The sequence below is a fragment of the Spinacia oleracea genome, chromosome 4 (genome assembly GCF_020520425.1).
Source record: "Spinacia oleracea cultivar Varoflay chromosome 4, BTI_SOV_V1, whole genome shotgun sequence".
NCBI classification, from domain to species: Eukaryota; Viridiplantae; Streptophyta; class Magnoliopsida; order Caryophyllales; family Amaranthaceae; genus Spinacia; species Spinacia oleracea.
The window spans coordinates 139480889-139507919 of NC_079490.1; the positions used below are offsets into that span (position 1 = coordinate 139480889).

General features: G+C 37.5%; 1 protein-coding gene and 1 long non-coding RNA gene across 4 annotated transcripts; both read left to right on the plus strand.

The window, feature by feature from the left end:
* The first annotated feature begins 2799 nt into the window (after positions 1-2799).
* On the plus strand, positions 2800-7173 carry LOC110797874 (uncharacterized). Of its 3 annotated transcripts, none has more exons than XR_008919433.1 (10): positions 2800-3009; positions 3114-3185; positions 3264-3317; positions 3657-3831; positions 3933-4033; positions 4134-4341; positions 4499-4581; positions 5441-5521; positions 5635-6251; positions 6586-7173. It is a non-coding gene; the product is annotated as an uncharacterized lncRNA (long non-coding RNA). The 3 variants fall into 3 exon arrangements; XR_008919432.1 differs by having other exon boundaries at positions 3657-3820; XR_008919434.1 differs by lacking the exon at positions 3264-3317 and having other exon boundaries at positions 3657-3820.
* Positions 7174-11201: 4028 nt separating this feature from the next.
* Positions 11202-11789, plus strand: LOC110797880 (dirigent protein 1-like). Its single transcript, XM_022003005.2, has one exon. It carries the CDS (start codon positions 11202-11204, stop codon positions 11787-11789), a length of 588 nt encoding a protein of 195 aa, XP_021858697.1.
* Positions 11790-27031: the final 15242 nt, after the last annotated feature.

The following is a 27031-nucleotide window of genomic DNA, read 5'->3' on the forward strand; positions in this document are numbered from 1 at the left end:
GTTTCATCTAAAATGTGAATGCGTTGACAAACCAAACGTGATCAAAACAAGCAACAAATCATATTTAATCTACAACCAGCATTCTACAAATACGATTTTGATTGACTTCCAAATTATATATTTTATATAATAAATACCAACATTTTCCATACAAAACGCAATTAAACATCATAAATTCTAGTATTAAGTGAAAATCAAATCAAAACAAACTCCCGCTTTGGTGAAAACTCTTTGGAGGGCGAAACTTATGGTATATATTGTCCAATCATAAACCTAATAATGAGATTAAAAAACTAATCACAAATACACGATGGAAAGAGTGCACTATGTATCAATAACCAACGACAAAAATATTGATGACAAATACACGGATGGAAAGATATAAGACTAAAATGATCTAGATTCGTTCTAAACCTTAGTTAATATAAGATCATATATATTCTGTTTCTGAAATAATTAGAAATTTGATCATAATTCACCACAAAAGCAATAAACTGGGAAAATCCAGTGTAGTTGTTGTACACAGTGAGCTATGATGTTCTACATTCTGAACTTTCATGTTCTAAAGTATTGATAGTATAAAATTCGAAACATTCACGATTGTATTAAACATCAAATATAAGGAACATAATAAATCTTAAAAGCGCTAGAAACATTCAAAACTTCGCAGACCAAATAATCACAAAAATAAATTCCGAAAAATTTCGAAAAAATCAAAAATTAATAAATAAATTTCGCTAAAATTCAAGCACCGAATTCTTACTCTTGTGTATCTTCTGGATATTTTTGATGGTTTTTCATGTTTTTTTTTTGCTGAAAATCAAAGGTTAACGAAAATTAACTTCGATTAATGTATAAAAACAACGAAAGAAGTTCGAAATTAGGTTACAAATATGCTGACCTTCGTCGTTCGTATTGTTTTTCTTTTCCATTCATCTTCAATTGAATAAATTAGGTTAAAATTAGGAAAAATTGTAGAAGGAGAGAAGAAATGTAGAACAATTGAACTCAAATTTACCTTAAATCAACAAGTGAAGCTGCAACGAAGGAGCGCTTGGCTGTTTTGTAGCATGTGATGGTGGTTTCCTTCAGAGGAGAGAGAAAACTGCGGGGAGAACAGAGAGTAGTCACAAAATCGCGTGAGAGGGAGAGAGTGAATAGAGAGGGTTTAGAGAGAGAAAGTTACGTGGGTTTAATGAAAGAGTGATTGTGTTTAACTGGGAAGTTGGATGGTTTTTCTCATATAATCATAGCCATTAGATTGAATCATTCATTCTCATATATAGTGTATACTCACATAAGGATGTATTTTCACATGATCCCTCCCCTATATATATATATATAATATATATATATATAATATATATATATATATATATATATATTATATATATATATATATATAATATATATATATATATATATATAATATATATATATATATATATAATATATATATATATATATATATAATATATATATATATATAGAGGAAAGCTCACGTGAGAAGTACTCTTATGATGAGAAGCGTGAGAAGCAATAAGGACCATTAGATTATAAGATTAACGGTCACGATTATCGACTTCCATTACGCAATCTTTTCGGGAGTAAATTTGACCAATTACCGATTAATCCACAACTTTTCGATTACCGATTATCTATTGCTGACTTTAATACCTCCTTCACTCCTTCCTCCTCCGACACATTCAACCCAAATAAAATTGACCACATGATTTTGTTTTCTCTCTCCTCTTTTTCTCTCCCCCTCTCCCTTGTCATCTTGTTGCCGTTGCTGGAGCTCAACAATTGCGCCCAACATTTCCCGATTTCTCACAACCCATAGCATCATGCATATATTTTCATGGAAATGGAGTTCAATGCTTTTAAATTTTTGCTTCAATGATTATTTTTCCGATTGCAAGCCTGAGGTTGACCCCATTGTTAAAAATCTGCAATTTGTGAAGATATAATACGTTGTATCTGTAAAGAATTTATGATGTATCTGCAGAGTTATGTGTACTAAGATAGTAAGATGACTAGTGTATTATACCGTAAATGTGTTGATTGATGCAAATGGCAATGGAGGACTATGGGTTGTCTGGTTCGGATCACCATTGACGCATCTCTATTGCATCATTGATGTATCTGTAGAATACTTCTGATGTATCTCTTATCTGATGTGATGTATCTGTAATAAATGACCATAGACCATTGTATCTCTAATACACATTTGATGTATCTCATACACACAATTGATGTATGTGCAGGGTAGATGAAATGGTTGAAAAAAGCAGAGGGATAATTGTGTTTGGCATTTCAAAGGTGGGAGTTTTAATTGAAATAATACCTTAAAATTAAGTTTACGGGGGAGGAAATGGTGAAAATTAGTAAGACAGTAGGGGATGGGGAACATAATTGGAACTTGTGCCTAGAGAGTACAGACTACACTGCTACAGCCCTACCTGTGAGAAGAAATCACGTGAAGTATCATTCCTACTTCCTTCTATTAATTGATAGAAATTTCGGCAAAATTACCCTTTTACCATTAATGAAGCGCGTGAGGTTTTGAGCCGCACGATCTAGTTAATCCAACGGTTGATACAACTTCTCACGCTACTCACCTAAAATCACTTCTCACCGGATCTCAACCATATATATATATATATATATATATATCTGTTATATAAAGGAACATCTGAGGTTAAAATAGTAAAATAACTTTTCGTGTCCCCCATGTGAAATACCAAAATACCCTCAAATTTTTTAATTTCGAACCTTTCCTGTAAAATACGGGAATCCTTAAACCCTCCATAACTCTCTTTCTCTCTCCTAGGTCTTCGACACTTCGGCATCCCTAACCCTCCTTCTTCCCTCCCGTTTTCTCTCTCCTTCCTCTTCGATCTTCTTCCTCCCATCCTCTTCCCCATACCCCATTCTCTATTCTAAACGATGGTGATCCGCCTCTCGCCGTCTCCATCACCATCAGCGTCTGATCTTCTGGAGATCCGTGTAAGATTTCAACAATTTGTTCAAATTTTCATTTTTTTCTCGAATTGATTCTGGATATTTTGTTGATTTGATGTGTTTTTTCCAATTGTTTTTTCAATTTTCAGTTCTTTCGATTTCAATTTTTTAAGATTTGGGGAAGAAATCGAGTTCCAAATCACGCTCTTTCTCTCTCTCAGGTAAATCACTCAGTTTCTTTCATTTCTTAAATCTTTCGATTTCAAATTTGTAATATTTGGGGGATTAATTTGTTCCAGCTCCAATGATTGAAGATCGATTTCAAATTTGTAATATTTGGGGTTTAATCTTGCGTAAGTTGTTTTTCTTTCACTATTTACTTCATTTTGATGACTAATTACGGTTTTTGATGCCATTGTATCACGTTAATTATGTTTGGAATTTAATTGAATTGGTTTGTGAACGAAATTTTTGGAAACGGCTTGATTTGGGTTTCTCTTGAAATTGTTGCTTTTGATGTGTGGAAGTTTAATTGACCTGAAAATTCAAAAGGGTTTTAGTCTTCTCATGTTGTTATTCATTGGATTGTTTATTACAGTGAGTAATTATGTTATATTGATGTTGAATTTGGTGATTAATTTGTGAAACTTTGATGAAAGTTAACTTTTTGAGATTTTGTCCATATTTTGCAGAAAGAGTTGTCCAGTCTGAAAGATTTGGAAAATGCTTGCTTGAATTGAGTGGAAATAATGCCATAATTGTCATGGATGATGCTGACATTAAGCTGGTTATTCGTTCTGTTGTCTTTGCGGCTATTGGTACAACTGGTCAGAGCTGTACAACCTGCCGTAGGCTGGTAATTACATGGTATTTGTTTATTGAATGACAGGTTTCAGTTCACAAGAGTAGTATGTAAGAGACACTCACGCACGCTCCTCTGTTTTTCTTTTCCTTTTCTATTTTCTTAGCTGCTTCATGAAAGCGTATATGGGAAGGTGATTGAGCAATTGCTTGATGTCTACAAACAAGTGAAGATAGGGGAAGAAGGGAATTGATTCTTATATGACAAGTTTGATCCTCATCACCTTCTTTAAGACATGTTTCTTTGATGAATTGTAAAATCCAAAGTCTCTACTACATTTATTAAACAAAAATTATTTTGGTTTCAGGTGCAGCTCATAGGTGTTTCCTAGGCTGTTCATTCCAGATTTGAGCACTCTTTGGGAGTGTATTGGCTTGCTTCCCAAACTGTCCATGTGCTTCGTAATCGTCATGTATGTAATTTCAGCTTCATTTTATGTGTGAGGGAACAGAAGGACATACATTTAAATTCTTATTTTCTCAGCGCATGGAACTTGATATTGCCTGCTATCTGAGGTTAGTTGTTTCATCGGATTTTGGTTTTAGTTTCCTCCATTTATAGTATAATTTTGATTTATTATCAAAGAAGATGAACTTTGGGGGGAAATTAAGAAATTTGAGTTTATGGGATTTGTGTAATTGCTGGTAAAAATTTGTTATGTTTTTTTTACAGAGCAAAAAGTAGAAACGGGGTGTTGGATTCAGTGTCAGAACCTCCTGTCCTCCCGGTTCTTCACAGGTTTCGCCAAAACTGGGGTATTTTCTTTTCTGGAGCTTTAGATTTTTTGAAGGTTTAATTTTAGTTGGAGTTATTTATATTATTATTTTTTATAAATGGGGAAAAGAGAAGAATCAAAGCAAAGGTATACAGGAGAAAGGGGAAATCTAATGGGTAATGAAAGAAAACCCCAGCATGATAGTAAAATACGACAAAATGTGTGTTATTGGGTGTATAATATTGGGAATCTGAAAGGGAATCAAAGCATGTTTGTAATGTTTTTTCTGCAAAATAAATATTGGGAATCAAAGCATGTTTGTAATGTTTGTTCTGCAAAATAAATGTTGTTCTTTGGTTGGTAATTTAGATGGAAGTTGATATATTTTGTCTGAAAATTGGAAATTTTGTAGGATTTAATGTTTCTGATCAGATAAAACCATGATCCAAACGTAGAAATTAATTGGTTTTTTGTGTATGTGTATTTTTATGTGTATTAAATTTTGTTTTGTAGAATTTATTTTGGGTTTTGATGGGTAATTGAGATAGAATTTGATAAAATTTGCCTGAGAATTTGGGAAACTTCCAGGATTTAAAGTATGATCCATAAATTTGTTGTTTTATGAAAATTTTTGGAATTTAAAATCTACGATTTCTTATTATCGTCAAACATGGAGTAATCTGATATGTGGTTTGCAGTAGTTTGATTTTTGGATGATTGATTGGCTTATTGGATGGGTCTTAGCACTTAGGCTGAGACTACTTTGTTTCTCCAACAGCAGATTTACATTGATGCAACTTATGAATAAGATTCATCTTTGATAATCTATAAACCAGTGTGTCTGTCAATTAAACAAGGTATTAAGGTAGTGACTAATTTAAACCTGGTTCATTTGACAGTGATTGGATCTCCTTGATTTTATTAGTCCTGATCATGATCCTAAGAGCGGAGATGCTCAGAAGAAACATAGGCGTTCAAAGGTATCTATTCTGTTGCTATAACTATGTCGAATGACTTAACTTACTCTTTCTGATTAGATTTGTGCATAATAACTGCTAATGTTAACTTAGACAAGTTTGTATGGTTTCATTAGATATTGCTGGCTGCTGAAAATTCAAGCAGCGGCAGTGGAGGCGGAGGGGGAAGCGGCGGAGCAAAGTACAAATTGAAGCCAACTCCGTACTATAAAGAAGATACACTTTTGCATTGACGTTAACACAGAAATTGTGTCAGAAATGAAGAACACCGGACCAAATGAATGACCCATCACCAGACTTGATTCAATCAAACAATCCATCCTTTTATTCATCCATGCTAAACTCACCATTAATCCTGATCATCATTTCGTCTTCACCTCTATCTCAAATTCAGCTGCTTGGGTACTCCATTCCCTTCAATTTAATTTCTGCTTTGAATTTGATTAATTAATTGTTCAACTGTTTGATGTTTTGTTTTATCGAGGTGGGTAATTTGATGATACTGTTCAGCTGCTCAATATTTATTTTTCTGATAATTTTGTTACTTGATTGTTTTGTTGAATTTATTGAGAACATTTGACTATTTGAGTAGTTTATTTTCTGGGCACTGAAATGCAGATGGGAGATTTTGAATTTTCGACTGGTGGTCATAACTGTTATTACTTTGTGGCATTCTATCCTATTGGGTGTATAGTAGAGAGGAAATTGATGTAGACGGGATTTACCAACTAAGGTAGCTAAAATTTACACTTAAAGGCATGTTAATGGTTTGGGATATTGGTTTTTCGAATTACTGCGAAAGTTGAATTTCATGTCAAAAGTTAGATGGAAAAGGGATGTTTGTTTAATTATTTGTGTTCTTATGAGAGAAAATTTTATTCTTTTGTTGAGGAAGGAGACCATGAGGGAATAGATATGTGTCGCAATTATTTCAATGATCAATTTTTATGCAACTGATTGTTACAGTATTTTGAACGGCGACACTGATTTCATCATTCGTTTGGTTTATAATCCCTGCTGTAATGCTGCATTATAAATTTGTTAACTGTTTACGTTTTTGGATGCAGCTATTCTGCAGATTCTCGCATGGTTACTAGTGGCAATATTTTATTCATCAGACATCTCAATCATCACCATAACTTTCTATCTTCTTCTGAGCAACTTAGGCGCCTCTATAGCTGAGGTTGCTAATGATTCTATGGTTTTCGAGATTAGTAAACAACCTACTTATTTAAAGAAAGAGCAATCATCTTCCTCAGGGGAGCTTCAGTCATTTGTTTTGATGGCTACTTCAGTTGGGGGAGTACTCGGGAATTTAGTAGGAGGGGTTGCCATTGTAAAGTTCAGCCCTCGATTTATGTTATCAGATTCTTTTTTTTTTCTTCCGATTATGTAATTCGTTTAAGATAAAACAAAAGAATTATGAAATTTTGTGTTATTTTTTAAAATTGATGATTTGATCTTGATTTTACAGTATACGCTTAAGGGGTCAAATATATATTTTTATATTCGCACGCATCGCGTGCATATAAGACTAGTATATATAAAAAGAACTATTGCGACCTACTTGTTACTATTATGGGATTGGCTCTTCCCTTAGGCCATTGGGCGTACATAAGAGAAAAAGAGATATGTTATTATTCTTTCTAATTTTTATAGGTGCGTTATAATCTTTCTAGACATGTTGGATAATTTATGATTGTGAAATTTGAACTAGAGAAAGTTTACAACTTTTAAATGGTGCCAAATTAGTAGTTTTGTGATTAATAATGTTTAGGCAATTTTTGTTCAACACTACACAATCTACAACTCTCCCAGCCTGTTCTTATACTTCTTATTACTCTCTGTCTAATAGCTATTCTTAGGGTGAGTTTATCCCTAATCTTGAAGGGAGTTTTGAAGAGAGTTTCGAGCTAGAATCTTGGGGTAATGTGGTAAAAAACAACAAGTCTTGAAGTGAGTTTGAAAATCCAAGACTCACTCAAGACTCACTTAAGACTACACTTTTTCACAAACCTAATCAAATTATGCCACATCATCCTACTTTATCCTATTTAATTATCTTTTTTTAGGAGTTTAGTTGAGTTTGGAGCAAGTCTAGGGATAATGTGTAAAAGTAGGGAGAGTCTTGTGTGAATCTGAATAATGAAAAAATAGGTAAAAATAGTGGAAAGATGATGTGGCAGAGTCTGAAGATTGGGGTTGAGTTTGAGGGATCGATAAACTCACCCTTAAGTAATTCATGAGGGTAACATCAGCGCCAAGTAATTTTAAGTAATTCATTAGCGTAACATCGATCAACACCATGTTTTAAGATTTGAATTTTGCTGAGAGCTTGATCAACCTTAAGTATTAAGACTTAAGTTGTGCGGGTGAGTTTATCCCTAGTCTTGAAGAGAGTCTCGAGTAAGATTCTTTGTATACTGTGTAAAAAACTACAACAAGTCTTGAAGTGAGTATGAAAATTCAAGACTCACTCAAGACTACACTTTTTCTCAAACCAAATAAGATTATGCGACATCATCCTACTTTATCCTATTTATTTATCTTATTTTAGGAGCTTAGTTGAATCTGGAGCGAGCCTAAGGATAATGTGTAAAAGTAGGAAAGTCTTGTGTGAGTCCGAATAATGAAAAAGTAGGTAAAAAATAGTGGAGAGGTGATGTGGCAGAGTTTGAAGATTGAGGTTGAGTCAGAGGCATATGACTCACCTAGTCTTAAGATTGGACAAAGGAATTTGTAGCATTAAAGTGGACGAGTCTTGGCAAAGTCTTAAATTGAGTCTTGAAAAACTAAGACTCAACTTCAAACTCCGCGTGTGAGTTGAATAAAATAATAAAATGATATATGGTGTATAAATATACGAGTCTTAAATAAGCTTGAAGGGTGAAGTGCTAAATTTGATTAAATTTTAAGGAGTTTTAACAATAATTTAATTATTTAATAATATATAGTGAAATGCTGACATAGCATATGAACAAAGTATTAAGACAAGACCCCCTTAATCTTGCTCTAAGACTTTTCTCATATGTCATGTCAGCTTTTCACTAATATTTAATTCATTAAATTTTGTTAAGACTTCTTCAGACTCATCCAGATTTAGCTCTTCACCTTTCAAACCTAGTTAAAACATCTAAAATAATATAACATCTTATTTATTTATTTTATGTAAAAGAAATACTCCCTCTGTTTCTTACAACTTTTTTTGTCTTTAACAAGTCATTTATGACAAAAAAATTCTAAAAATAATTGTCAAATAATAATTTTAGAATATCCCTACGTGCATGAGATGTAATGTAGTTTGTACTAGTCTTATATGCACGCGATACTTGCGAATATAAGAAAAAGATTTGTGTTATTACATTTAAACTTGAAATAACATGTGAAAAATATAATAAAAATGTGATGCGTGCGAATATAAGAAACAGATAAGTTAGATAGAGCTGAACGCATATAAACAGATTAATTAAAATGGTAAGAATTTATTTAAGGGGCTAGATTGATTAAAATGCTTCTTTGGGCTTTTCCTATTTGGTAGTTTGTTATTATATTCTCTATTCTATAAGTATAGGGGATATTTTAGTAATCTAAGGGGACACTAAAAGTGAATTTATTAAAATTACCTTATCTTTTCATTTATATAATAACTATTCTTATATGCACGTCATGTGTGCGAATAAGAAACAGATTTGTGTTATTACATTTAAACCTGAAATAACATATAAAAATATAATATATAAATGCGACGCGTACGAATATAAGAAACATATAATTAGATAGATCCAAACACATATAAACTGATTGATTAAAATGGTAAGAATTTATTTAAGGGGTTAGATTGATTAAAATTCTTCTTTGGGCTTTTCCTATTGGGTGTGTTGTCATTATATCTCTATTCTATAAGTGTGGAGGGTATTTTAGTAATCCAAGGGAATATCAAAAGTGAATTTACTAAAATAACCTCAGCTCTTCACTTATATATTAGAGATAGAAATTAGTTTGGAGAATTAGGCCCTTTTTAGTTCAACTTATTTCTCCTGATCTGATCTGAACTTATTTGTTCTGATTTGATCTTAACTTATCTGATATGATATGATCTGATTTGATCTGGTCTGATTTGATATGATCTGATTTTTCATAATTAAGTTTAAACAAAAATCTACATTTATTAATATTAAACGACTTACGTGTAAAATAAATGTTACACAGATTTATAATATTGTTATTATTTATTTGACTTTGCTCATGATTTAACTATTCCTTATATTAGATAGACCTAGACATGATCTAGATAGAGAGGTTATGATATGGACATATCAGTTCTGATCTGGACATGACCATTACAGGTCGGTTCTGATTTGGGGATGATATGTACAAATTTGGTTCTGATCTGGATATGACCTGGACATACCAGTTCTAATATGGACATGATCATTACAGATCTGGACATGATCTATACAGAGAAGTTTTGATCTAGACATGATCTGTAAAGACAAATTCTGATTTGGACATGATTTGGACAGGCCAGTTTTGATCTAAATATATCAATTCATATTTGGAGATATGGGTTTTAATATGGATTTGATCTTGACAAATCAGTAAAGACTTAAACATGATCTAAATAGATCGATCTGAATATATGGGTTCTGATCTAGACAGATCGGTTATGATCTGGACATGATATTTGTTATCAATTCTGATCTGGACATGATCATTACAAATCAATTCTGATATGGACATCATCTATACAGATCAGTTCTGATCTGGACATGATCTGTACAGACCAGTTCTGATCTAGACATGTTATGTATAGATCAGTTCTGATCTGGACATGATCCTTGCATATTAGTGTTGATCTGGACTAATCAATTCTAATTTGGACATGATTTTTGGTCTGAACAAAACTATAGAGAGTCGATATATAGACCAATTCTAATCTTGACATATCGATTCTGTTCTGTACTTGATCTGTACAAATCGGTTCTGATCTAAACATATTGGTTCTGTAAGGATCGACATGATTTGTAAGGATCGGTTCTGATCTAGACAAGATATTTGCAGATTTGAACATGATCTGGACATGATCTGTACATATCAGTTATGGTGGGGATATTATGTGATCATATCGGTTCTGGTCTGAATATATAATGGTTATGTTTTGTAAAAATCAGTTCTGATATGGACATGATTTGATCATATCGTTTCTGATCTGGACTTAATGGTTTTAGTTTGGACATGATGAATTTGAATGTTTTGTTAATGTTTTTTATGCCTAGCTTAAATAATAGATTTTAATTACACCGACAACAACCTTATTTTTTTATTAAAGCAATAATAATAATAATAATAATAATAATAATAATAATAATAATAATAATGATGATGATGATCTGATCTGATATGATCTGAACTTATTTTTTTTGATCTGAATTTATTTTTTATGATCTGATTTGATCTGATTAAATCTGAAATAAGTAATAAGGTCTTGAAATAAGGTGAACTAAACAGGACCTTAACAAACATGCTCGAGGATAGGAAAGAGACAAGAAAAAACACTTGTTTTGGGTTTGCTCCAACCCCTAACCTTAAATTCCTATATAAACTTGCCACAAGTAGCCCGAAATACTTGTACCACTTGACTAGAAATTGTATTATTGTATTAATAATAACGAAAAGTAGTACTATGGCTCTTTCTATCTTCCCAATTATCCTTGCCATCTTCTTCTTGTTAGCACTCTTAGCAGTCCCTACCTCCCAACACCAACTACACCAGCAAAACCACCAAGCCCATAGCGGCGGTGGCGGCCTAAAATCACTCCATTTTACACTTTACCTACAAGAAACATTCAACAAGACGGCCTACTTCATAGTGAAAGGCGTAGCCGGGCCAAGTGGTATCACTACAACATCCAACCCATTTGGGTCCCTTTTTGCCTTCAACGACCCACTTACCGAAACACCCGACCCATCCTCCAAGGTCATCGGCTACACTGAGGGTTCGGCGGTCACGTCTAGCTTTGATGGGGAACGCACCACTTGTATCTCAAGGATCACTTTAAACTTGAAGGGTTACAAAGGTGAACTGTTGAACATTGGAACAGCTCATTATACACAAGTTTCGGAACTCCCTTTTGTTGGTGGAACTGGAGATTTTAGATTTGTACAAGGTTACTTGACCACTTCTGTTATTAGTGTTAAACCTCCTACTACTTGTTATAAGCTTGACTTTCATCTCTTTTGGCCTCCTTTTGCGGCTCTTGCTCACTACTAGATAATACTCCATCGATCTAGTAGTTCAATCTATTTGTATTTCTAATTTGTTTTTATTATTGTGCTGTAATTTTTATCTTAAATGTTTGTATTGAGAGTAATTTTTATTGAATTAATTGAAAGTTATTTGTTACATTGCGAGATCTCGTATCATACCAGATCATGGCGAGTGTACTTGTACGGTTGTACCAAACTACCGATAGGCATAGCTACCCAATGAAATTTAATTTCCTCGGTACGCAAAAACAAAGAAATTAAAAAGTATTTAAGTGCAAAGGACTTTTCTAAGAATGGAAAATGTCGTACAAAATTATCTCAGATCACTACAGTTGTGGAGACAACCTTAATCGAATCAATGAAGTCGTTTACTTAAGGGTTACGGGCCAAGGTTTGTAGGGATGACCGGATGAGCAGAAATACTGGGTATCCGGTTCTGCACCCGGAATTAGGGGTCTGCAAAACCGGGTTCGGTTACCAGTTATTGATTAAATATAAAGGATAATACTGAGTGATGATAATATGATTGAATGACTTCATCATAACTTGGTTATATATATATTGGTTTATATAGGAAACATAACATAACTCTATTAGGTTTAGGACTCTATTAGATTTCTAAACTAACACAACTCTAGTTTATTAAATATACTAGAATCCTAGATATTTCATAACTCTAACACTCCCCCGCAATCGTAACGGCAGTAACACGAACGGTACGATTGAAGTGTAAAATCATGACGACCGAAGCCATCAATCTGATGTTGAGGCAAACAGGTACACTCCTATTCCTTTGTTACGGTACACTCCGCAATAACTGGTGAAGAGTTTGGCGATGCTAGGACACGTTGAGCACGAACACAAACGCAGGTACACTTCTGCTTTGGATTAGGCGCAAAACCAACGAACAGGTACACTCCTTGTCCGATTGAAACTTGCGCACTACATCAACGATTAGTCACACTAGCGCAGGTACACTCTTTCACACACGATTGCAAGTACACTCTTGCCACGTGCAAAAAAACCAACTCTAACAACAACAACAACACCAATCTAGTTTCCTCTCCACTTTATATTTAATGTCAACCAAAACATGAATAATTACCCTCAAAGCACAGGCACGTCAATGAGCAAAGCAAACACCATCAATAAAAACTAACCGGTCACCCCTTTATTAGGTTCTAGGTCACGCTTAATAATATAGGAAAAAAAATATATTAGAGAATTAACAAATCCAGCCGGTGGGTTTTTAACTCATACCCACCGGCCGGAGACTATTTGCGGAAGCGTAGGATCAATCCAAAATTATGAATAGCTATGATACCATGATAAACTACTGAGAATAATATTGTTGGATGATAATATGATTGAATGACTTCATCATAACTTGGTTACATCATTGGTTTATATAGGAAACATAATATAATTTTATTAGGTCTAGGACTCTATTAGATTCGTAAACTAACACAACTCTAGTTTCCTAAATATACTAGAACCCTAGATATACCATAACTCTAACAGTTATGAATTTATTTCGGGTAACCGTTAGTTTCAGGTTACAAGAATGCCGATCCTAAATCGTATTGGTACCCGCTTTTTCGAGTATCGGGTTTTTTTCGGTTGGTTCGATCGGATAATAGTTCAAACCAATTTCTGATTTACGTAGTGTAAAATAACAAATTCAATGAATATTCAATGTATATATAGAATCTTCCCTACATCAGCTTAGCAAATCGATCGCCAAATCATGTGCATACAATCTGCATTCTGCCACACATCATCTTAGCAGAGTAACAATTTCTATTTTCACAAATTCAATAACATAAAAATATCCAACATTTAACATCATTATCAGGTTAACAAGACTGCAAGAGTCAGCAGAGTGCACTAGTGCATACATCAGCCTGAGTAACCTCCATTTTCCAACATTAGGAGTCTTACAGACTTAAGCCAGTAAGTCACTCAACTCTCAACATCATAATATCCAACATTAAACATCATCTATATCCAAAATAAAGCAAAACATTATCCAACATCTATACCTAGTCTATAAAAAGGAAAATCACATTTTATTAGATGACATGTGTCAACACATTTGATTAGATGACACGTGTCATCCATTCTTTCCTCCATCAATTTGGTTTTTATTTATTTTTTCTTTGTTGTCATTCAACATTTTTCACTCCATCTTCCCGATTAATACTCAATATTAATACACTATTTAATTTATGTATTCTTATAAAATTTACCTTCCTATTTAAATCATGTATTCTCTAAAATCACAAACTCAATAAAATCAGAATTTAAAAAGATAAACTAAATAACCACTATACAACCGTCCGTTCTTTGAACGGGCTCAAAAGCTAGTTAATATATAACCACATGGTGTGCATGATCTAACATCAAATACACCATTAATTAATATCTAAAATTAACAACATTAACTAAAACAGCTAGAACAACATCAAACTAATGATTTCAGCAGCAAACGGGCAACGATCTTCGACCATTAATCATCATACATGTTCAAGATTTCAATTTCATTGAGGAGAGATGCCTCTACCAAATCTGAAACCAACAACATAATTACTTTATTAATTAAATTGCATAATAATATAAAGAGAAAAAAAATTTAAGGAGTAGAGTAAAATTACAGTACCTGCTTCAAGCTTCTCTAGTTCCTCAATAGCCTCCTCGACAAGAAGTGGAGGATGTGAATTCCTTAGACAATCTTGAGATCCGATTAATGCGTCTACTGTTCTAGGACTTAAAGAGTTCCTAAACAAGTCAGGAATTCTTCCACTGGTATTAATCGCTGATTCAGAAGCAACAGTAGAAACCGGCATATCCAACACATCCCTGGCCATCTTAGATACAACGGGAAACCTTGCTGCATTTTTGTTCCATCAATCTAATATATCAAAGGTCTTACCCGAGCATTTTTCACAATCCTCTGCCAAATACTTGTCTAACACGGTTTTATCATAGCCTCCATTACCTTGCTCTCTCTCAAATTGACGCTCCAAAATGGCTTGAGTATCTTCCATTTCTGGAAGATCTTCATTAAGTCCTTCATTCATAGAAGTAGGACCTGAACCACCATCACATGGAGTATAGTGCTTATCAATGATCAAGGGGATAGGCTGATAGATACCTAGTAGCATATGATGAAGGAAATAATGCCCTTGGTCTAAGAATGAATTTAATGCTAAGTCTAATAAATGCGGTTCAGTATTAATTAACAAGTTAATAATTCAGTGAGATCAAGTGAACTGAATGCCTAGCTAGAGGTCGCTTCAGTTCAAGTGGAATTAATAATATTAATCCACAACTTACTCTTGACTTAACCCGTAGGGTCACACAAATAGTACGTGAACGGATCAAGTATTTAAGTGAATATATTATTCATTAAGTACTCCATTTATGAACATTCGGAAACGGCGGATCTCGGTTCCAGTGGGAGTTGAAATCGGCAAAAGGCAAAATAAAGAATACTCCGAAAATGATGATATTGCCGAAAACGGAAATATAGTTCATGACGGAAATATAAATATTATCCAAGTCGTAGATGTTGCCGGAAACGGAAACATGGATCGTATCGGAAAATATTATCGGAAATAGATATATTGCCGGAGTCGGAAATATTGCCGGAAACGGAAATATTACCGGAATCGAAAATATTGTCGGAACAGGAAATTATTTCCGGAATCGAAAATATTAATGGAAACGTAAATATTTGTTCGAAACGGGAATGGATTCCGGAATCGAAAAACGAATCGGAAGCTCGACGAGCGACAAGCCGGAAAGCGAGTCAGCCCATCGCTCGACAAGCAAGCGAGCTAGGCAGCAGTGCCAATGGGCCGCACCAAGCTAGCGAGCAAGCCAGCAGCTCCATGGGCCGCGCCAAGCAAGCGAGCAAGGCAGCAGCCATGGGCCGCGCAAAGCCAGCTAGCAAAGCAGTGCAAGCCTGCCAAGGCAAGGCCATGGCGACCTGGGGCTTCAGCCAGCCGCGGCTGTGGCTGGGCCTAGGCAGGCACGCGCACCAACGTGGCCCATTGTGGCTGCATTGGGTTGTTTTGTCTTGGGCTCCAAGAAAGGTCCGATTGCTTATTTCCCAAGTAACCTTGGATTAAGTATTCATAGTCCTACTAGAATTGGTTTAATTAAGAGTTTAATTAATGTTGCAATTCCAATTGAATAATAATTTCAATCCTAGTAGGGTTGGTAATTCTATTCCTAGTAAGACTCAAATTCCTTATTTACTACCCTATAAATATGAGGCTAGGCCCTCATAATTATACACATCAATTACATTGAAAATCTTATTCTTTATTCCCATTGTGTTCAAGGGAGAACATAATACAAGCCTAACCCGAATACATAAAACCTTAAGTAAAATCGTAGTTGGTTGAACCTAAGGCGGATCCGAACGTGCTGTGGACTTTCTACAGAGGGGCAACGTTTGGGGCTCTAAATACTTGTTCTTGTTCGGTTCGGGAGCGGCTAGGGAAGGCATGCATCACATTGTATGTAACCTAAATTATGCTAATTGACTATGTTGCAATTAATTTGGATTCTGGCTTTATGATTTTTCCGCATGAATTATATTATTGTATTATTCATAACCTAACAGTGGTATCACGCGCCTCTAATTAATTCCATAATCAATTATAGTTAAAATGGATTAAATTTTATAAATTTGCAATGAATTAAAGGGGTGATTAATTTCGTGGATGTAATTGATTGCAAATTCGTGCGATTATTTGATTATATGTTTGTTGGATTTTTCGGCAGTTTTGTGAATAATAGTCGAAATCTTATGTTTTTATAGTGAATTTCGCATGTAAATCACGTTTTAAATTTTTGACAAAAATCATAGATTTGATGTCGAACCCAGAATTCCCAAATTCGAAGCATAACTATGAATTTTCGGAGGTTTTAGTTTTTCGAATGCAAAATTTGTAATTTTATGATGTTAAATTAAATATTTGCGAATCTTGTATGTAAATCTTGAATCTGTGATTGACCTACTGTATATGTTTAATAATTTTAAGGTCTAATTTTTTTAATTATACAACCTACTTTGTAATTATAATTAATTCGTTGAATTTCAAATAATTTAGAATTTGTTTTGAATTTCATAATTAATTGATAATTTTATTCGGATCCTATGATTAAAAACCACAATAAAGTTGGTTAAAATTGAAAATTTTAAAAATTTTAGGACCTAGATTTTAATCCCTAAGAAAATATGTGATGTGGCAAAAAACAGCTAGACATCGTGTCCAATGATAGCTTGACACATGTCCTCCATAAACGCCAAAACAGTGTGGCTTCGTTGGAATCCACTATGGACCTCTCACATAATGACACGTGGCATCTCCAAACTTGCCCCAACAGTTATGCAATATGCTGGAAATGTATCTCTACTCGTTGTTTAGACACAAAGGCTCAACTTGTTTGACAGGCCTAGTCCTAAAAAGGCACCTTAAAGCCCTTTATTTCATTCCCTCAAAAAAAAAAAAAAAAAAAAAAGCCCTTTATTTCAAAACGTACCATATAAGGACACATGTCTTAATCCTAATGGTCAGCCAGTCATATAGCTAGGGTTTTTCGACACTTCCCAAAAACCCTAGCCCTATATATAGTCCAATTCCCAAGGTAAAAGGGGCATTCAATTCATTCCCACCTACCTTAAACTATCTTTGCCCTGCCTTCTCTCTAAAAGTTACTTCTCTCTCAAGCCTATACTTACTTAGGCATCGGAGGGAATATTCCTACGGGAATATTCTTGTTTTTCAGGTTGCAGGAAGATCGTGCCAGCGCATACTTGATACCTCTGAGGAACGCGTGATACGTCATCACCACAAAAGATCCCACAACATTTGGCGCCGTCTGTGGGGAGGTATAGTATCATGGCGGAAATGCAATCTAAGGAAAGTAGCCGGAGTGCCCTTCGACGCGTCAGCAAGCTCCCAGGACTCCTAGCTCCCAGTCAGGACTCCTAGCTCCCAATCAGGACGCCTAGCTCCCAGTCAGGACGCCTAGCTCCCAGTCGCACTAGCTCCCAGTCAGGACACCTAGCTCCCAGTCAGGACGCCTAGCTCCAGTCAGGACGCCTAGCTCCCGGTCAGCACTATTCTTGTTTTGCAGGAAGGCGCAGGAGGAAGACGACCTACCACCAACATAGAGACATCCTCTATAGGGAAAGAAGCCGGAGTGCCATTGAACGCGTCAGCAAGCCCACAGGACGCCTAGCTCCCAGTCAGGACTCCTAGCTGCCAGTCAGGACTCCTAGCTCCCGGTCAGCACTATTCTTATTTTGCAGGAAGGCGTAGGAGGAAGACGGCCTACCACCAATATAGAGACATCCTCTCTAAGGAAATAAGCCTGAGTGCCCTTCGATGCGTCAGCAAGCCCACAGGACGCCTAGCTCCCAGTCAGGACTCCTAGCTGCCAGTCAGGACGCCTAGCTCCCAGTCAGGACCCCTAGCTCCCGGTCAGCACTATTCTTGTTTTGCAGGAAGGCACAGGAGGAAGACGACCTACCACCAATATTGAGACATCCTCTCTAAAGAAAGAAGTCGGAGTGCCCTTCGACGCGTCAGCAAGCTCCCAGGACTCCTCGTCAAGACTCCTTGTCAGGACTCCTCGCCAAGACTTCCCATCAGGACTTGCAAGCTCCCCACCAGGACTCCTCGACAGGACTCCTCGTCAGGTCTCCTCGTCAAGACTTCTCGTCAGGACTTACAAGCTCCCATCAGGACTTGCACCCATCAGGACTCCTCGACAGTAGGGCTGAGCAAAACTATCTGGAAATCCGAAAATACGAATACCCGATCCGCATCCGATCCGAATTTTTTGGATATCCGATCCGATATCAATTTAGGAGCGGATATCCGATCCGAAATAACCGGATATTGGATCAGATACAAATATTGATATTTTTAAATCGGATATCCGATATCCGAAAAATAAGCAGATATCGGATATCGGATATCCAATTTGAAGATCCAAACTTTAATAGTTTTATTGTTTAGACTTTAGAGTCAGAAAAATAATGAAATAAACATTGTGCCCTAAACTTCAAAATTATGGCTTCACGCCGCAGCCGCACAACTCCTCTCACTTTCTCTCTCTTCTAGTCTCCTAGTCTCCTAGACTCTTCACACTTCACTCTTCACTCTTCATTCTTCACTCTTCAGTCTCTCATCTCGCCGGCGACGCATACTCTCACCGGCGACACTCACTCTCACCGGCGACACTCACACTCTTGTTTCCTATCACCGATTGACTGAACGACCACCGCAGTACCGCAAAGTCGCAAACCACATAATTCATCAGGTAATTTATTTATCATCCTTTAATTAATTTGCAATTTTTTAATTGTTTTCGTTCTTTTTCAATTACCCTGTATGTTAAACTTGTATTCAGTTTGGATTTTGGATTTTAATTCTTATATTTACCCAGTTTGGATTTTAAAATGTCCCTGTGTTCTTCCCCTTTGGTGTGATTTCTGCAATAGATCGGGTGAAATAGTTATGAATCTGGTCAAGTTTGTTGTTTTAAGCTCTGCAATCTGCACCCCATGTTGTTGGTTAGTAAAAATTGATTTCTATGTGTTGCAGGATATCAACACTGACCTCGGCAAACAAGCTTATTAGCTATCTTAGTCATTTTGTTTGAGTTAAAAATATCCCTTGCCTAAAATTGTTTGTTTACCTTCTGGTGAGCACATCCTCTCATGTATGGAGCTTATCTCCCTCCCGTCTCACAAATGATTCAAAACAAATCCCTTGTTAGGTAGAGTTTTACCATGCCTAGTAAATCATCATCAATAGTTATGTACCTTTATAATAACAAGTTGGGGGAGATGAGTTGATAATTTTGGATGAATAAAATCTAGCTATCAGCATTTGGGTAAGTAAAAATATGAGCTGCAGTGGCGTGTAGGCTATGGTACATGGAAATAGATACACCTTGAAGTGAGGTTGTAAAATCTGAATTTTATTGTCATTATAGTGAATAACAATATTAAAGGTTGTCCCATTTACTTTCCCCTATGCTGAATTTTGTTCCTCTGAAACTTTATACAAATTGACATCAGGGAATCATTATGTTATGGAAATAATTGGAATAACTACTTTTTAATTTGTTATTTGTTGTCTTTAATAATTTGATTTATAGTGCTTTTTGTGATAATTAAATGAGAAATTAGAGATACTGGTTGTATATATACTGTATAATTGTTGGGAAATATTCAAGTAACTTTCATTATTTTGAGCAAGACAATAGATTATTTTGTGTGTATTTTGAGTTGTAAAATACTAACATATGTTCTTTTCTGTTTTGTAGAATTGTCCTCATTGGTGGAGCAGCCATCCGTTAGCGTCGTTGATGATTATTTCTAGTTATCAAATTTCACTTTTTGTTATATTTAATGAAGTTGAAGACTTGTAATATTTAGTATTTAGTATTTTTAAACGACTAAACGTTGCTGTTGAAGACTTGTAATTTGGAGTTAAGAATATTATGTATTAGATACTGTTGGAGTCCTGGTTATTGCTATGTGCCTACGTTGCTGAATTATGACTTGTTGGCAGCACTGCATGTATTAATGTATGGGCAGTATGGCTAACTGCATCAATTAGTTTTGTTGTTGTGGCTTGTTGTTGTGGCAAATACAATTGCGCGGTTATAAATTTAGGGTGAAATAATCCCTGAATTTTGTTGTTTATTAAATGGATTATACAAAACAATTTGAAATGTGAGCAGCAAAAAAAAAAACTGGCAGGACTTTTTTCGGATATTTGATATCCGGATTACCCGATCCGAAAAAATCGGATATTTGAATATCGGATATCCGAAATTTTCGGACCAGATACGGATATCAAATATCTGAATATTCGGATACAGATATCTGATCTGAACGTTGATTTCGGATCGGATATCCGATCCGTGCTCAACCCTACTCGACAGGACTCCTTGTTAGGTCTCCTCGTCAAGACTTCTCAGCAGGACTTGCAAGCCCCCCATCAGGACTTGCAAGCTCCCCATCAGGACTCCTCGACGGGACTCCTCGTCAGGACTCCTTGTCAGGACTCCTCGTCAAGCCTTCTTATCAGAACTTGCAAGCTCCCCATCAGGACTTGCAAGCTCCCCATCAAGACTCCTCGATGGGACTCCTCGTCAAGACTCCTTATCAGGACTCCTCGTCAAGACTTTTCATCAGGACTCGCAAGCTCCCCATCAGGACTTGCAAGCTCCCCATCAGGACTGCTCGACGGGACTCCTCGTCAGGACCCATTGTCAGAACTCCTCGTCAAGACTCCTCATCAACACTTGCAAGCTCCCCATCAGGACTCCTCGACAGGACTCCTCGTCAGGTCTCCTCGTCGAGACTTCTCGTCAGGACTTGCAAACTCCCATCAGGACTTGCAAGCTCCCCATCGGGGCTCCTCGACAGGACTCCTTGTCAGGTCTCCGCGTCAAGACTTCTCATCACGACTTGCAAGCTCCCCATCAAGACTTCTCGACAAGACTCCTCGTCGGGACTCCTTGTCAGGTCTCCTCGTCAGGACTTGCAAACTCCCATCAGGATTTGCAAGCTCCCCATTAGGACTCCTCATCAGGACTCCTGTCAGGTCTCCTCGTCAGGACTCCTCGTCAAGACTCCTCGTCAGGACTTGCAAGCTCCAATCAGGACTCACTAGCTCCCCACCAGGACTCCTCGACAGGACTCCTCGTCAGGTCTCCTCGTCAAAACTCCTCGTCAAAGACTCCTAGTCAGGAATTACAAGCTCCCATCAGGATTTGCAAGCTCCCCATCAGGACTCCTCGAAAGGACTCCTCGTCAGGACTTCTTGTCAGGTCTCCTCGTCAAGACTCCTCGTCAAGACTTGCAAGCTCCAATCAGGACTTGCAAGCTCCAATCAGGACTTGTAAGCTCCCCACCAGGACTCCTCGTCAGGACTCCTTGTCAGGTCTCCACGTCAAGACTCCTCGTCAGGACTTGCAAGCTCCCCACCAGGACTCCTCGACAGGAATCCTCGTCAGGACTCCTTGTCAGGTCTCCTCGTCAAGACTCCTCGTCAGGACTTGCAAGCTCCAACCAGGACTTGCAAGCTCCCAACCAGGACTCCTCGACAGGACTCCTCGTCAGGACTCCTTGTCAGGTCTCCTCATCAAGACTCCTCGTCAGGACTTGCAAGCTCCCCACCAGGACTCCTCGACAGGAATCCTCGTCGGGACTCCTTGGCAGGTCTCCTCGTCAAGACTACTCGTCACGACTTGCAAGCTCCCATCAGGACTTGCAAAGCCTCCCATCAGGATTTGCAAGCTCCCCATCATGACTTAATAATGATAGTCAATCAATATCGACGCCTTCTCATTGATGGCGCCAGAAAAGACTAATCGGTTGACGGTCTGAGGAGTGGCCTAGATTAATTATCTTTAAAAACGACGTGAAAACGCAAATAATTAACTCAATAAAGAGAGTCAATCAATATCGACGCCTTCTCATTGATGGCGTCAGAAAAGACTAATCGGTTGACAGCCTAAGTAGTGGCCTAGATTAGCGCCCCAAATTAGACTGATCACCTAAAACACTGGGGTTACCGTCCACATATGGGCAACAAAATTCATTTTTAAAAAAACAGCATATGACTGAAAAGGGATGAATACATAAAAATTGCACAGAAGGCACAAAAATTCATACATGCGCACACAGCGCGAAAACCCAAATAAAGAGTGCCAAAAAAAACCAATGTTAATAAACCCAAATAAAGAGTGCCAAAAAGCACCAATGTTAATACAAGCGCCTAGGGCGCCACGAAAGCCAACAGTCAAAGAAAATGTTAAGGACAAGGAGCAGTCGAACTACCATCCTGGACGTCCTGCCCGACGGGGGAATTCACTTCTTCTTCCTCCACGTCTTCCTCATTCCCATCAGGACTTGCAAGCTCCCATCATGACTTGCAAACTCCCATCATGACTCATGTCTAGCCACATGTTAGAGCTCAAGTTCCTCTCTAAATGTGCCCCAAGTTGAGTCGCAACTGATAACATGCTGCCTCCCGCCATAAGGTACTAGTGGAGTCGCTCATTACATTTTCAAAGGCGATTTACCTTGTAAAAAGATAAGACCCCCTTTGAGGGGAAAATGATGTGGCAAAAAGTAGCTGGACATCGTGTCCAATGATAGCTTGACACATGTGTTAGGTTATGATACATATAACTGAATATAAATCATGCGAAAAAACCATAAAAGCCAGGATTCCAAATTAATTGCCACATAACAATTAGCATAATTTAGGATGCATACTCTTTGTAGCGTGCCCTGCCTAGCTGCGCCCGAACCGAACAAGAACAAGTCTAGGACTCCAAGTGTCGTCCCTCCGTAGATAGTCCACAACACGCTCGGATCCGCCTTAGGTTTAATTAACTAGAATTGCCCCAAAGGTACTATAAATTTTCGGTTTTTATGACAAATAAAAGTCTGAGTTTTAAGCCTAAAACTTGAATTAATACTTGAATTACTCGTTATAAATTGTGAACTATGATCACCTATTTATAGGGTATGGGAATCGGATATTAGAATCCTACTAGGAAACAAATTAACTAATCTGAATTTAACTTAAATTCAATTAATTAACTTCTAGTAGATGTAGGAATTTAATCTTAAACGAATCCTAATCGATCAAGGTTTCGTACACAAGCACAAACACACACACACGCACAACAGCACACAAGGGGCGCCATGCGCGCGCGCTGAGGCTTGGCCAAGCAGCTGCTCGCATCCCATGAAGGGTGCGCAGCTCGCTGGCCTTGGTTCTCGGGCCTGGCCTTGCTCGTCGCTTGGCTGGGCTTGCTTTCTTGGTCGCGCGGGCTTCGCTAGGCGTTGGGCCTAGCTTCGTGTTAGGCCTTGCGTCTAGCAAGCTCGTCCGATGTTTATTTCGTACGTCGCGCTTCCGATTAATTTTTCGATTCCGGAATTCAATTTCGATACGAAAAATATTTAATATTTCCGATTCCGGAATAAATTTTCGTTTCGAACAAATATTTAATATTTCCGTTTCCGGAATTATTATCCGATTCCGATAATATTTCCGATTCCGACAATATTTCCGTTTCCGGCAATATTTTAGATTCCGGCAATATTTCCATTCCCGATAATATTTTCCGATACGTACAATGTTTCCGTTTCCGGCAACATCTTCGACTTGGATAATATTTATATTTCCGATACGATCCATATTTCCGTTTCCGGCAATATCATCGTTTCCGGAGTATTCATAATTTGCCCTTGACGATCTCAGCTCCCACTGGAACCAAGATCCGTCGATTCCGAATATCCATAGATGGAGTATTTAATGCCATTAAATACTTGATCCGTTTACGTACTATTTGTGTGACCCTACGGGTTCAGTCAAGAGTAAGCTGTGGATTAATATCATTAATTCCACTTGAACTGAAGCGGCCTCTAGCTAGGCATACAGTTCACTTGATCTCACTGAATTATTAACTTGTATAATTAATACTGAACCGCATTTATTAGACTTACCATTAAATGCATACTTGGACCAAGGGCATTATTTCCTTCAACATGTCCTCCATAAATGCAAAAACAACGTGGCTTTGTTGGAATCCACCGTGGACCTCTCACATAATGACACATGGCATCTCCAAACTTGCCCCAACAGATATGCAAGATGCTCGAATGTATCTCTACTTGTTGTTTAGAGACAAAGGCCCAACTTGTTTGACAGGCCCAGTCTTAAAAAGGCACCTTTAAGCCCTTTATTTCAAAACGTACCAGATAAGGACACATGTCTTCATCTCTAAAGGCCAGCCACTCATATAGCTAGGGTTTTTGGACACTTTCCAAAAACCCTAGCCCTATATATAGTTCAATTCTCAAGGTAAAAGGGGCATTCAATTCATTCCCACCTACCTTAAACTATCTTTGCTCTGCCTTCTCTCTAAAAGTTACTTCTCTCTCTAGCCTATATTTACTTAGGCATCGGAGGTAATATTCCTACGGGAATATTCTTGTTTTGCTGGTTTTAGAAAGATCGTGCCAGCGCATACTTGATACCTCTGAGGAACGCGTGACACGTCATCACCACAAAAGATCCCACAACAATATGTAATCGGAAATTAATTTGAATAATAAATTTTTGATTTTTCGCCTAAATTTAGTGAAATTAATATGGATTTTTAATTTGTCGTTAAATTTAAATATAATAGTTTTTGATTTTTATAAATCGTTCACAAACTTGCACGCTCGAAGAAAAGGAAGTTAAGTGTTACCCTTAAGGGGTGTTGCATAGTGCGAGGATGCGACGACGAGCAAGGGAGAACATCGCCCATGCGATACTAGTCAGCGAGCAAGCACAAGCATGCGCGCGCGGGTATGGGCATGTGCGGTGTGTGTTGTGAGAGTGATCGAGCAAGGCGACGAGCGTCAAGCACAAGGCAAGAGGCAGTGCGAGCAACACGATGAGCAAGAGAGCTCGCGTGCCGCTGCGCCTAGCCCCCTGCCCAGCGCACAGGAGGAAGCACATCGTTGGCTGTTGCGTTGCTCGCTGCGATGCATCACTCGACCAGAAACAAGCAGGTCATGGGCGCTAAACTTGTGCATGCGGCCCATGGGCGTTGTTGTGTGGCTTGCTTAGGTGAGGCGTGGGCTTCGGCCTACGTGTTGGGTTATGAATAATATAAACAATATAATTCATTCAGAAAAACCATAAAGTCAGGAATCCAAATTAATTGCCACATAATCAATTAGCATAATTAGTATACATACAATGTGATGTGTACCTTCCCTAGCTGCTCCCGAACCGAATAAGAACAAGTATAGAACTCCAAATGTCTCCCCTCCGTAGATAGACTACAGCACGTTCGGATCCGCCTTGGATTCAATGAACTAGAATATTATCTAAGGTTTTATGTGCACTCGGGAAACTCACAATAATATTAGGCAAGTATTAAATTCTCTCTTGAATCTAATATGTTAGAATAGTATATTGAATTCCATTATAAATTGTGATCATGAACCACATATTTATAGGGTGGAAATAGAGGAGTTTGAATTCTACTAGGAATCGATTAACTAAATCCATTAGGATTCTAGTTAAAAAATATCATTTAGAATTTTAGGTTTAATCAAATACTTAAGTATTTCAGAATTAACTAAAACATCCAAATTTAGTAGAATTAGGAAAACACGATTACTTGACAAGAAAGCAATCCTAGCCGGCCAAGGCTTTGGTTGTGTAGCACGCAGCCCCGCAGCCAGCAGGTGGGCGTTGCTGCTTTGCTCGGCCCATGAGCGATGGGCATTGGCAGCAAACACGCGGCCCACTTCGTTGGGCGCTGATTGCTCGGCCCTTTGCCTCGCTGCTCCGCGCGCGGGGTTGCTGGGCGCTGGGCTTGGCTCTTGCGCTGGGCCTTGCGTCTGGCAAGCTCGTTTGTCGATCGTTCGCACGTCGCGCTCCCGAATCGTTTTCTGATACGTACCATGTTTCCGTTTCCGGCAACATCTACGACTTGGATAATATTTATATTTCCGTCATGATTCATATTTTTGTTTCCGGCAATATCATCATTTACGGAGCATTCTATATTTTGCCTTTTGACGATTTCAGGTCCCACTGGAACCGAGATCCTTCGTTTCCGAATGTTCTTAAATTGAGTATTTAATGAATAATATATTCACTTAAATACTTGATTCGTTCACATACTATTTGTGTGACCCCACGGGTTCAGTCAAGAGTAAGTTGTGGATAAATATTATTAATTCCACTTGAACTGAAGCGGCCTCTAGCTAGGCATACAGCTCCCTTGATCTCATTGAATTATTAACTTGTTTAATTAATAATGAACCACATTTATTAGACTTAAAATTGAATGCATACTTGGACCAAGGGCATTATTTCCTTCAGTCTCCCACTTGTCCTTAGGGACAAGTGTGCATTTCTTAATTCCTCTGTCGCTTGATGCTTGCTCATGAACATAAGGTAAGAGTAGTCATCCTTATTATGTCCAGAGGTATTTCTCGGTTTCAGAGTTCAACTGATCAAATAAACAGATAATCATAGCCTATGATTCATCTGAGCACGACCATGCATTTTTCAGTTTCTAGCTCTCCGAGTGGCCTTGTACAACTTTCAGCATCTCATCCCGATTTATGGGAGGACAATCCCAATCTTGTGATCTTGAGTTTAGACTTCGTTTGATAGGTGA